General features: G+C 40.7%; 1 protein-coding gene across 3 annotated transcripts in view; it reads left to right on the top strand.

Annotated features, from left to right (window-relative positions):
* The window catches only part of L3MBTL3 (L3MBTL histone methyl-lysine binding protein 3), a 111,781-nt gene that overhangs the window by 28,025 nt on the left and 70,529 nt on the right, over positions 1-13,227 (top strand). For 2 of the 3 annotated variants that reach the window (XM_044249080.1, XM_044249070.1), the window contains exons 4-11: positions 2,012-2,123; positions 2,488-2,562; positions 3,991-4,150; positions 5,257-5,389; positions 7,239-7,323; positions 8,871-8,962; positions 10,650-10,754; positions 12,442-12,577. In XM_044249080.1, coding sequence (XP_044105015.1) covers positions 2,012-2,123; positions 2,488-2,562; positions 3,991-4,150; positions 5,257-5,389; positions 7,239-7,323; positions 8,871-8,962; positions 10,650-10,754; positions 12,442-12,577 — 898 coding nt within the window. The remainder of the gene's footprint in view (positions 1-2,011; positions 2,124-2,487; positions 2,563-3,990; positions 4,151-5,256; positions 5,390-7,238; positions 7,324-8,870; positions 8,963-10,649; positions 10,755-12,441; positions 12,578-13,227) is intronic. The other variant, XM_044249087.1, reaches the window with a different exon arrangement.

Genomic DNA, 13,227 nt, shown 5'->3' with positions numbered 1-13,227 from the left:
TTTAAAGATTCAACTCAGTGGTGTTCTCTTTCTAGCGTTGGAAAGGCAGCCTTGCAGCTTAGCAGCAGGCTGGAAGCTTCTACCACAGGAGACTCCAAGTAATAATGCCAATGGTGCTATTTCTCACATTCTGTAGTTTTCAAATGGGTATAAATTAACGTCAACCTATAATAAAAGTAAAACTACTTACCTGAACTGAATGACAAAGTTCATGCCTCTGGTTTTGTTAAACATTCATGCAGAATTGATTTTCTGTCTCATTCTTTCATATCATTAATTAGTAATCATTATGGCTTGTTTTTTCTAGTCTTGCCCAGTAGATGGTACTGTCAGCTTTATTTTGAAATAGTCCCTTTCCAGAGTAGATCATTTAAAAATTTTTTGTTTTCCAAAAAGTAAGGTTATTTTTAGCTCTTTTCCTCTGTTACCTTTTTGCCACTTTCTACACTGACATTTTTAGGTGAGCACACCAGGTATAGTAAACACCTGTTAGCTGGGAACTTGTATCTGAAATAACAGTTTCACTTCCCTTAACAATTTCAGCTTTGTCAGTCTAAAAACCTTTTAATCATGGTAGAGTACATGCATAAAATTTTTTAAGGCGCTGTGTTTTCCTGGTGGAAGGAATAGTAATTTTTGCCTCAGTCTTTTCTGACTTGTAGTTTGAATGATTAAATGAATTGTTCTGTTGGCATGTTGACTAAATAGATGTTTTAGATTGGGGAATGGCAGTCTTAAGTTTCACTACTACATATTGGCATGCTCACAGGTATTTCTGTGAAACATCTAAAAACTTTAAGCAAAAAGTTTATGATTTGAATGGTGAGCTTTCCAGTTTTTCATCAGCTGTCAAAATTAGTGGATCCAGGTGCCTGGGTGGCTCAGTTGGTTGAGCGACTGCCTTCAGCTCAGGTCATGATCGCTGACTTCCGGGATGAAGTCCCGCATCAGCCTCCTAGCTCCTTGGGGAGTCTGCTTCTCCCTCTGGCCTTCTCCTCTCTCATGCTCTCTCTCACTCCTTCTCTCTCAAATAAATAAATAAAATCTTAAAAAAAAATTTTTTTTTAATAAATAAAAAAAATTAGTGGATCCTTGAGGTCATTTTATTTTATGGAAAAGCAGAGGACTCTGGAAAATTTGAACTTCATGAATAGGAGAGAAAACCTAGTTGTTCAAGAGGTTAGTGGTGGTGTCGCTGCACAGAGATGGTGGTTAAGCCTTCCACCCGTGCACAGTACAACCTGGCTATTGCAGAAACATACTTGGTTTGAAGCTTGCCATGAGATGAGAGGAAATTTGCAATATTTGAAGTCAAAATGTCCATGAAATCAAAATGCCTGTAATTTTGATAGCATTGATCTGTAGCTAGTAGATCTGTTCACATCTCATAGACTTTACCGGTTGTTTTAGAGGACTCCAGGTGAATAGGATGGAGAATTCCAAGAAGCAGTGAATGAAAGAAGTACAGAACTGGGGCTCACGTGGCTCACACTTGTCTTCTTCATCTACATCTTGGAAATATAAGGAGTTGCGAGTGTAGGTCATTATTTCTGGAAGAAAGATTTCTTTCTCTTGGCCTGGGTGCGTTGGGTGAGACAAGTTGATCCCTGGGAAAACAGTAATTCTTCTTTTACTAACTTTGATTACTAAGTAAGTAGTAATACGAAATAAGAAGAGAGGAAAAAAAATAAAAGCCCTATCAAGAACTGGTGTTTGAAATGCTAGAGCACGTGGAGAGAGCAGTCAGTTCTACCAGCACAGTGCAGGGGTGGTTGGTCATTTTACCGGAAGAAGTACCTTGCTGCTTTGTTCTGTTTTTCCGTCCCCGAGTCCCTAGATTAGTAAAACGCAAAGGACTTAATATTAGCAGAGGGCTCACCTAGATATATTTGCTGAAATGAACTTTTAAAGCATAATCAGTTTGCTTCAAGACTATATGTGTCAGCCATGGAGCGATTACCATTTTGAGCGCTTTTGTAAATGTTGCCTCTTTCTACCATGTTGTCCCTAGTTTCGGGTGAATGAATTCGGAGCCCTGGAAGTTATCACAGATGAGAGTGAGATGGAAAACGTGAAAAAAGCAACAGCTACCACAACTTGGATGGTACCAACTGCTCAAGAAGGTACGAATGGGTCATCTGCAGGGCCCTTTCTGTTGAGAGTTTTAAAATAAGAATATCTAGGTTTTATAAAATAGGCTGGAACTTTGAAAATCCTGGGTGATTTTCATGGCACATGTTCTTAGGTAAATTTCTATAACAAAACTCATACAGAACCAACTTTTATATTTTAAAATAACTATAAACTGTCTTCTTTCCTAATGCCAGATCTGTTAATTGGCAAGGTTAATTGGCAATTATTAAGTAAATCCAGTGTTGTAATAGCCTACCCAGGTGATTTAGCCAAAAGCCTGCCACCTTTTTCTCATCTATCCGATGGTTGTAACTAACACCTATATGCTGATGACTCCTAAATCTGTATCTCCAGCCCCGACCTCTCCCCTGAGCACCAGGCCCGTATTTCCACCTGCCTACTGGACATCTCCACCTGGATGTCCCACAGGTACCTCAAACTCCACATGTCTGAAATGCGATTCATCTTCTATTTCCTTCTCCCCTTCCCCCAGACCTACTCTTTCCTCTGTAACCCGTATTTCAGTTGGTGGTGGCACCATCCACCCAGTGGACAAGCAAGAAATATCTAGGAGTCACCCTGAATTTGTTCTCCCCCAGTCCCGCGGCCTGTTCCTCAATCCTCTGGGTTTTTATTTCCTAAATACATCTCAGATCTGGCTTTTTCTACTAAGGACCACTGCCCCTGCCTAAGTGTAGGCCCTTCTCAGCTCTCACCTGAACTGTCGCAGACTCCACCTAGAGAACCTCTCTGCTGCTGATTTCACCTGATTGGTCCCACACCTTGAAGTCAGGGGAACTTTTGTAGATCGCTTATCTGATTTCTTCACTTCGTTGATTTCTTACTGTCTCTGTAGTGGACCATACAAAGATCCGGGTGGCACCACTCACCTGCTTGCTGTGCCACTTTGCTCTCTGTTCTGTTCTGTCTGTACACAGTGTCCTGGTAGTGCCAGCAGCACTGAATTCTATGTCATTCTCTTGACACGTCATGTGGTATCATCCTCCTTGCCTCTGCTCATGCTCTTTCTTCTGGCTGGGATGCCATTTCTCTCTTTGTCCAGTTGGTAAATGCCTCTTGGCTTTCAAAACTGAGTTGAGGCTTTGTACCAGACAGTCCTTCCCTGACCTCACCCCAGGCCAACTGAATCACTTCTTCCTCTGTACTACTTCTGGAACTTGTTCATGCTTTAAGTGCATGTTATCACATTTTATTATAAATATTGGTTTTCTTGCCTGTCTTCTCTTCTAGACTGTGAGCTATCTTGGGTAAGGTCTGTACTGTCATTATCAGTGTCTAGTGTAAATTGGTGCCTAATACATGTTTGCTGAATGAATGATTAGCCTAACAAATTCAGGCAGAGTTCCTAAATGATTTGGGTCATTATGATTTAGGAGCTCCTTTACATGAAAAGTCACATAGATGGTGACTTAACCAATTTAGTAGCATAAAACCACTCATCAAAATGTATATAACATAGATAAGCCTTTTAAAATTATGTCAGATACATCCATAAAATAGGATTCTGTAGATTGACAGTTTCATCTTCTGAATTTAGTAATGAAAATTTCTTTATCTTATTTGAACTCTGCGGAAAACGCCTTAGATAAACTTTTATCTTTTCTGCAAAATTTTTTTTTGTTGTGTAAGTGATTTGAATGATTCCTCCTAAGCCTGTTCTCTTTTCTCTGTATTCAAGCACTGTATATTGGTCATTCATTCATTCAACAAACATTATTCTTGTATTGTGTTGCTAACAAAATTATTAGAAGAAAAAGTTTAAATGTATTTTGGAATATTTTCTGTCATGTTTCTAATTGGTTTTTTGTTTTTTGTTTTCTCCTTTTCATCTTCTAGTCTTTTCAGAGAAGACTGGGATGCCTTTCAGGTTGAAGGATCCAGTGAAAGTAGAAGGGCTTCAATTCTGTGAGAACTGTTGTCAGTATGGCAATGTAGATGAGTGTCTTTCTGGAGGAAACTATTGCAGCCAGAATTGTGCCCGGCATATCAAAGACAAGTAGGTTTTTGCCCTGTTCCATCTATACAATGGGTTTTAGAGTCCAAGGTCATGGTACTTGGGAATACAGAGGCTGTCCGACATTGGTCACCCACTCATGCCCTTTATTCTCCCAGAGACTTTGCCTTTAGAGACATGTGGATGCTGACCCCCTTACTTCCATCGTGTCTGATCTGGGCTGTCCTGCTTAAGTCATATCTGCATGTACAATCTCTGCCTCTTTAGCCTTTTGATTATATCACAGGCCTCTGCTAAGCGTATTTGAATTTCTCTGTGCTGCATACATTTTGATGATACTGATGTTTATGGAAAAGCAGTTTTGTTTGTATTTGAGGGGTTCTTAGGTAACTCCGCTAACAGTCCACTGGTGAAACAAAGCCACCACAAACTGGGGACCAGCTGAATGAAGATGGCCTTAGAGAGTTGTGTAACAAGTTGTCCAACTGGAGATCTTGGGGCAGACTGCTGATGAGAAGACAGGGGTGTCCGCTGTGGCTGACGGTGCTGTGTGACCTGGCCATTTGGGGACTGTCTGACAGAGTTCAGCTAATCACCAGGGTGTGTTTTTTCGTATAACTGTGTACCACAAAGAAGTGTCTTGACCCTTATATATTTTTGTGGTATTTCCCATGTATTTTCACCAGCGTAGTGGGAATTGTCTGTTTTTGTTGGCCAACTTTTATTTTACAAAGTTATACTTGGCCTTTTTTCAGTTGCACTTGTCCTTCTTAATAATTACTAGATCTTTGCATTAAAATTGCCCTGAAGACTAAAACATCTCTAAATAATTGTTTCTTTTATTAGTGTGGATGGCAGATGTGAAAGACAAATCATTTTTAAACTTGTTAGAGCCTGTTTCACAGACGGCGCTGATCCCCTTTTGAAATTAATATATAAGCTAATTTCCATTTTCTGCCTTGGGCTGTTATGTATGCCAGTGGTTTCAGGTGTTACTTAGCTGTGATGTTCTGATGCCTACATACTTCTCCTGGTGGTTAATATTTTTCCTTTGGAGGATGATTTTTTTTTAATTGCATGATAATCAACATGTAGATGTTTGATAGGTATTGTTTCCTGTCACTGTTTTGGGTTTATAAACACAACAGAGATCAGAAGGAAGAAAGGGACATAGGAGAAGACAATGAGGAAGAAGATCCTAAGTGTAGTCGGAAGAAGAAACCGAAATTATCTCTGAAGGCTGACTCCAAGGAGGATGGAGAAGAGAGAGATGACGAGATGGTTAGTATCCCCCGTGTACCTACCGGGGGCACGGGGTGCTTCCTAGGAGAATAGCACCTGGTCAGAGGCGCTGACTTCCAGTGGTGGTTCCATGACTTTCTGTGTTTCCATCCGCGAGTTACCTCCCTACCCTCTTCTGGGTGTCACTGTCCACCTTTCAAAATGAGAATAATAAATAATGGTACTCCTCTCTTAGGCTGAAGAAGTAGGGTGTGCTGAAATTTATTACTGGAGAGCAAGGCCACAGCAAAATCTTTAATTTTGCAAATGAATCTTCAGTCCCTCTCAATAGCAAAAATGTCAATCCCATTTTGGTAAATTACAGACAGATCCCATAAAACTATGCAAGTAGGTAGAAAATGGCAGATAAATGTCAGGTATATTTAGGGGAAACTAATTCAGAATGTGCTAATTAAGGCATAAATATCCTATCCCTAAAGTATATATAGTGGTCCTATGTGAAAAGAGAACTTGGAAAGTCTTGAAATTGAAGACTTCCCCTTCACATTGGTGTTGACCCACCATTGTTTGCTCGTCTCTCTCCTAGGAGCTGGGGACACAGGGATGTGTGGCAGTGGGAGAACAGGAGCTCTCTTCTCAAGGACACCACATTCTTTTAAGGGGATAGCTAATAAACAGGAGACACGGCAGCCTGTGATAAATGCTATGTGAGAACAAAGTAGGGCATGAGGATTGGCTCGCTCCTTTAAGCTGGGCTATCAGGGAGGCCTCCCAGAGAAGCTGGCAAGAACAGTGTTATCTCCGTAACAAGAGGGAGCCCCAGCTTTGCCAAAAGACTGAGGCACCCCCCGGGCAGTGGAATGGCTGGGAAGAGCCCCTAAAGCAAGAACCTGTGTGACGTGTTTTGTTTGAGGAAATAAAGAAAGCTTAGTTGAGCCTTAAAGGTGAAGGAGGGTAGAGTAAGATGAAGCTGAAGAGGTTCAGGCCATGTAAGGCTTCCTGAGAAACCAGACTTAGGGGGTTTCATTCTGTTTTGTGTGTGATGGGAAGCCATGAGCAAGTTGAAGGCAAGGGAATATGATGACATGATTTATGTTTTAAAGCAATGGCTCTAGTGTTGGCATGTGAAAGTGAGAATGAAATCAGGGAAACACTCAGTTTATTGCAGTAGACTCATTAAGGAGGGCTAGGGAAGATAGAAGTCACTGGATTTAGGGTAGATGTTGGAGACTGTCTTACCAAGGTGGTGAGGGAGAAAGAAGGATCAGGAATAACTCAGGTTTTGGTTTAAATAATTGACTGGGTAATGACGTCTTTTATTGAGGATGGGAAGGCAAGACTGGAGTACAGAATCTAGAGTCCACTGGCTTCATGGGTTTGAGATGTTCATTGGGTATCCGAGTAGCGATCCCAGGTGGGCAGTCAGGTACAGGGGTCTGGAGTCAGGGAAGAGGGTCAGGGCTACAGACTGGGGATATTGGGCAGACAGATGATCTTTAAAACCCAGGAAGAGGGATTCAATAGAGAAGAGAAAGGAAGTGGGTTGGAGGAGACACCAGCAAAGGGACCGAGAAAGACAGGCCAGTGGGGTGTGAGGAAAATCCACACACAGTGGTCAAGGAGCTATAAGAAGAAAGTGCCCCAAGAAGGCAGGAACGGTATCTGAATTGTTGCAGAGTGTGATTCTTGGAAACGTTTTTATTTTGTAATGCCTCAGGCGAAAAGCAACACAGTTCTCAAATGACCTGTATTCATTCTTTCTTTAAAAGTTACGAAGTGAATTGAAGAAAAGTACAAAAAATAATAATGCTCTCTGACAGCTCTCTAACTTTTCGTTGGTGCCAATTTCATGAGCTTTTAAAATCATAATTTTCCTTTCTTGCTGTAGGAGAACAAGCAAGATGGAAGAATCCTGAGGGGTTCACAGAGAGCCCGAAGGAAAAGACGGGGTGATTCAGCTGTACTGAAGCAGGGTAAGTTGATGAAAGAAAGATTTTACTTGTGGCTTTATGAAGTGGAAAATAATTCACACAGGTAGACATTTTCATCTTAATTGGAATGTACACTATGGTAGTGAAGGTATTGTTTTGGGTTTTTTTAAATTTTGTCAATAAAAATCAGAGTTTTGAAGAAGTAGATAAGGAAAAAAATGGAAATTAGCTGAATACTGTTTTTCTGAAAATAAATAAATTGGAAAAAAAAAAAACCTAAAAAAAAAAAATGGAAATTAGTAATTTCTGAGTAGTGTCCATTCAAACTTGAAAACAGCTTCCGATATTTTTCCACCAAATAGTTTTTTTTTTCTACTTTTGCACATTGATTAAAACCTTTGTTCTTGTCCATTTCCTAAGGCTTCAAGTTTTCAGTGTTTCCTCTCAAACCTCAACCTCCTGATGGGGAGCCTTTTTTTTTTTGGTCATTGCTCCTCAGGCAACACTTTATTTTCACGAGGAATCCAGTCCTTAGACCCTTTCCTTTTATACTTGACTGGGTGACCTGACCTCCTTATCCATCATGGCCCTGAGCTCATTTCCACAGACGCCCACTAGATTTTGTCTCCCCTTTCTGACGCGTCCCGTCTGTCCGCCAGCCCTTCGCGTCAGGTCTGCGCACTGAAGGCAGCCCCACCGCCGACCTGGCCATTCCTGTCGTCCCTGCAAACTGGGGCGGGAGGCCAGTGTGTGTCCTCACCGCGTGGATGCATTCCTTGCCCATTCCTCTCTCAGTTGCTCAGACACGGCTTCAAGTATTTCTGCCTGCCTGAGGCACACAGCCTAACTCATATTCTGGGGGGAGATGACCTTCTGTTTTACATCACTGAGATGATAGGGGGTCAGCTCCTCACTCTGCTCTCGGCCTCACCAGTGTTTTAACCTTTCTCTTTTCTGTCTTCAGAGCCCCAGCTCTTCTGGGACCTTGTTCCTTCAGTCATTTATTTTTCCTCCTTAGGTGTTCAGAATTTTTTTCTTTTCATGGGCTCCATCTTAGCGTGCTCAAATCTCGCTCCCCCAAATACCTTTTGCTATTATATCCTTCCTTTCATTTCTATTGTTTATTAAATAAATCCACAATAAAATGGATATTGGCTGGTGGCATACATTTATCACTTATAGATTCTTTTGCAGCTCAAAGTCTGGCCCCTCCCTTCCCAAATTAGCGGCCATGCCCTAAGCACTCCTTGCTCTGGCCTCTTCTTAGTCCTCAGCTTCTTGATCTCAGGAAACCTTTTTGGATCATCTTGTTTCATGATACTCTTCTGTCTTGGTTCCCTGTGTTGTCTCCATCATTTATTCTAAATTCTTCTCCTCTCTCTTCTGCCATCATAACTGCTTATACACCACAGTTTACTCCTTACCTTTGTTTCTTTGAAAGAGGGGCCAGGAGGAGACTGGGTAATACCAGTCATGGAAGTAAAAGAAGATCCCAGCATAGTAGTAGTTTGGAAAGTGAGACTTCACAAGGTACATCTCCGATTTCTTATATCTGGGAACCCTAGCCTTTAGTTTCACTTGCTTTTCAGGTTTGCCTCCTAAAGGAAAGAAAGCCTGGTGCTGGGCGTCCTACCTGGAGGAGGAAAAAGCTGTGGCAGTGCCCGCGAAGCTCTTCAAGGAGGTACGGGCCCTTCTAGAAAGCATTGTCTGCATAGTCTGTAAGGGCATTGTCTACAAGGGCAAAGGGTTTGGAATTCTGATCTGGAATTAGGATTGATGTCTCCATTGTTTTTGTAGGAAATGTGACTTGGGATAATTTCTCAAACATACTGTATTTCATGAGTGTATTTATGTGGAGGGGATAGTGCAAGGGCAGCTAACGTTAATATAGGCTGACCACGCCCCCATGCCCCATGCACAGACACATGTCGGGACACACTTGCTCTTTTCTCTTGATATTTACCAGGCTCCCACTCAGTAATTTTAAGAGGGATACCTCTACTACTACCGAAAACCTCATACATGAAGAAAATCTGGCATGAAATTTCATGTCAACATTACGGCGTTGGGAGAAGTGAAAATGGGTTACTGAGGTTTATGTAATATCACAACAAAAATCTAAAAGCAGGTTATTGTATTCTGTTAACTGTAATAAAAACATTTTGTCATAAGTGACTTAAGCTCAGTTAGAAGTATAGCTACCAGGTGTGGTTCTGAGTAGCAGCTGCCACCACTGGGCTAAACCTGGGGTCAAGAAGCCTTTTCTGTAAAAGGGCCAGATGATATATATTTTAAACTTTGTAGGGCATCTGGGCTCAGTTACTGCAACTCAGTTCTGTTATTGTAATAAAAGCAGCCTTAGACAACATATAAAGGAAGAGCTATGGCTATATTCTTGTGAAATTTTATTTATAAAAACAGGTTGTGGGCTGGATTAGACCCATAGAGTGTAGTCCACTGAACCTTGCTTTAAATTATTTATATTTAATCATGGTGTGTAATAAATCCTCCATTGATACCTTGTTAGCTATGCATTCACTTAGGCAGTTTTAAAAACATGATGAATAGTAAATGTTACGATGATTACGTCTACATTAAGAATATTTAAATGTAAAAAAAAAGAATATTTAAATGTAATTGTAATTACATATGGACTTGTTCTATATAATTATTTTCTATAAATTTGATTCTTTGTAGAATAGATTTTTTTACATTAAAAAAAGCTTAAGTACACCTCATTACTTGAATCAGTGAAACAGCCTTGTAATTGACACTGTAAGAGCACTAGAAACAGCTAAGTAATTCTTAAAAATCCAAAAGAAAAGGACCACCAAATAATTCAGTGGAAAATTATCAAAGACTATAAAAAGGTCAAGTAATGAGGTGTATATCTGTCACATATTAACCTATATGTTAATAGTGTGTCCTCTAATAGAGAGCAACTTATTATGGAAAAAATAAGATTAATATATTAATTAACTAATAATCGATATAAAAGAATGATGAAGAAAAAAAGAACGATGAAGGGAATCATGATGGAATGATGGAATCCTTCCAAACTAAGTTAAAAAAAAAAAAAAAAAAAAGGAACGTCTCGTCCAGTGTGTGTGACATGTTATTATTTGGTTGAATATGGGGAGGACAGGATCTGTATATCTACTGCTTATTTGCACATACAATTTTCTAGGAAGGGGATGAAAGAACTGGTAGCAGTTCTTATTACGGGGAGAGGCAAATCTGGGACCTAGAGGACAGGGCTCTGAAGAACTTAGCTGTTTCATTAGTCTTTATTTAAGAGTGGTAATTAGTCACATTTTAATTGGACTCTCAGGACAAAATACTAAAACCAGTGTCATTTTGCATTTTAGTATCAATCCTTTCCATATAACAAAAATGGGTTTAAAGTTGGCATGAAATTAGAAGGTGTGGACCCTGAACATCAGTCTGTGTACTGTGTCCTCACTGTGGCTGAGGTAAGCCTTGCCTTGTCTTTACTTTTGCAATAAGATGGCGATTATGGGGTTTTAATAACGGGAAAAGGTTCCATCTGGAGTGCTGATACCGGGCATCATACTTCTTATTTTGTGTATTAACTCACTGAATCTTTATAAGAATCCTATGCAGTTCATGTGTTTTCATTCCTGTTCTGTAGATAAAGGAACTGAGAGCTTAAGTGATGTTTACAAGGCCACACAGCTTCAAAGTAGTAGAAGCAGGATTTGACCCCAGGTCCTTCTGACTCCATCGCTTTGGTCTTACTTGATTCTTTAACATAGGAACCAGACCAATGGGGGGTGGGGGGCTGGTGGCCCAGTTAGTTCTCTCTGCCTTTGGCTCAGGTCATGATCCCAGAGTCATGGGATGGAGTCCTGCATCCAGGCTCCCTGTTCAGTGGGGAGTCTGTTTCTCCCTCTGCCCTTCTCCCCCAACTTGTTCTTTCTCTATCTCAAATAAATAAAAATCTTCAAAAAAAAAGAGAGAAAAAGAACTAGACCAACAGATATTTATATATCTTTTAGTATTTCAAGGTACCTCTGTGAAATTTTTTGAGAAAAATTGTTCTAGTCTATTTATATATTTATTTTAGTCTAGTATATTATAGTAGTATATTATACACATAATACACTAGTTTACTAGTATATTACAGAGAGCATTTCTTAGAATTTATTGCCACTTGGATTTTAACTGTATGTTCCAGAGGACTTTCCATGGCAGTAAATAAGCATCTCCCTTATTATTCGAGAATGGTTAGTGGTCCCAGCCCTGCGCTCTTGACCTCAAGCTTCCTGACCGGCTTCTGCAGAGCAGGTGCTCCTGGAGTGTTTAGAGGTCTACTGTGTTGTGTGCTCCCACCTGAACACATCTGCTGTGCTAGAGGCCAAGGGATTGAGAGGCTGACTTCTATCTGAGAGCCCAAGGCAGAGAGTGACGCAGCTGAGGCCTCCTCAACCCCTGTGAAATTTTAACTCAGAACTTCCCCAAGAGCAACCCTCTAGACAGTTGCGTGGCCTCAGCATTCAGCACGCGTTACATAAAGTGAGTTCTTACTGGTGTTCCAGGGAACCTGTCTCTGCTAAGTATGAGTTGAGGAAGGCTTTTCTGGCTTTCTCCCCACGCAGCTACTGGTAGAGAGGAGAAGCTGTAGACCTCCCTCTGTGTACCAGCCTTGGCCGGCTCTCACAGTCTGCAGCGCTCTGCAAAGGCCGAGAGCCAGCATTCAGGCAGCGGACAGCGGGGCGTCACCCTGGGACTCTGCTGGGGCTGCGTGCCCTGTGAGGGGCTGGCTCTGTCCCTGCTGGCCCTCCTTGCTGATGCATGCTGGTACAATATAAAGAACGAAGAGAGGGCACGGATATGTGGGAAAATCAGTCTTCGCGTAGTATCTTTGCGCTTCTGATATAACTGGGAAGAATGCCAAAGCACAGCAGCTCAGTTCTTTCCAGAGAAGGCCTTTGCCTTTAGATTTTGTCATTTAGTTCACTTGCTTTTATGGCACTTTGATGAACATAGGCCATGTCACACTGACTGTCCATGTTTATTTGTGTACCCAAATCAATAGATTTTGTTTTATTTTGTAAACAAGTTTTGTACAGAGATATTCTGGGTATTTTGGATTTCTTTCTGTTTTTCTAGTCAGTCAGCCTGCCTTACCTATTTCAGGTTTGTGGATACCGGATAAAATTGCACTTTGACGGCTACTCTGATTGCTACGACTTCTGGGTAAATGCAGATGCTCTGGATATTCACCCAGTGGGGTGGTGTGAGAAGACTGGCCATAAACTCCATCCTCCCAAAGGTATTGTCCCTTTTTTGTTTCATATTTTAAATGCTGTAAAATCTTCTTTTCTTATACCGTGATTTGGAATTTTTAAGAATTCAGACTTTATTATGATTCAGGTAGACCCTAATTTCAAGCTTATTGTTTATGAAGAAAAATATGTTCATTAAAGTGAAAGAAGTGTAGAAAGTAGAATCCTTTTTAATGATAAACTATGTTCATGTACTTATTTGTATATAAAATAACATTGGATTGATACTTAATTTTGAATACAAATTTCAGTGACAGATTTCTTTCATACACACGCCCGTCCTTCCCCACCCTCCCCCTCCCCCCACACACAGCTGACTCTTGAATAACACAGTGGTTAGGGCCACCATCTCCCAGCACAGTTGAAAATCCACGTGTAACTTTTGACTCGCTAAAAATGTAATTACTAATAGCCTGCTATTGACCAGAAACTTTACTGGTAATATAAATAGTCAAATTAACACAAGTTTTGTATGTTACATAGATTATATACTATCTTTTTACCATAAAGTAAGCTAGAGAAAAGGAAACGTTATTAAGAAAATCATAAGGAAGAGAAGATATGGGTAAGTGGACCCATACTGTGCAAACCTGTATTATTCAGGGTCGAGTATTTAGATCCTTGAAAAAACACGTTT

This window comes from Neovison vison, chromosome 1, assembly GCF_020171115.1.
Source record: "Neovison vison isolate M4711 chromosome 1, ASM_NN_V1, whole genome shotgun sequence".
Lineage (NCBI taxonomy): Eukaryota > Metazoa > Chordata > Mammalia > Carnivora > Mustelidae > Neogale > Neogale vison.
This window is presented reverse-complemented; position numbering and strand designations above follow the sequence as displayed.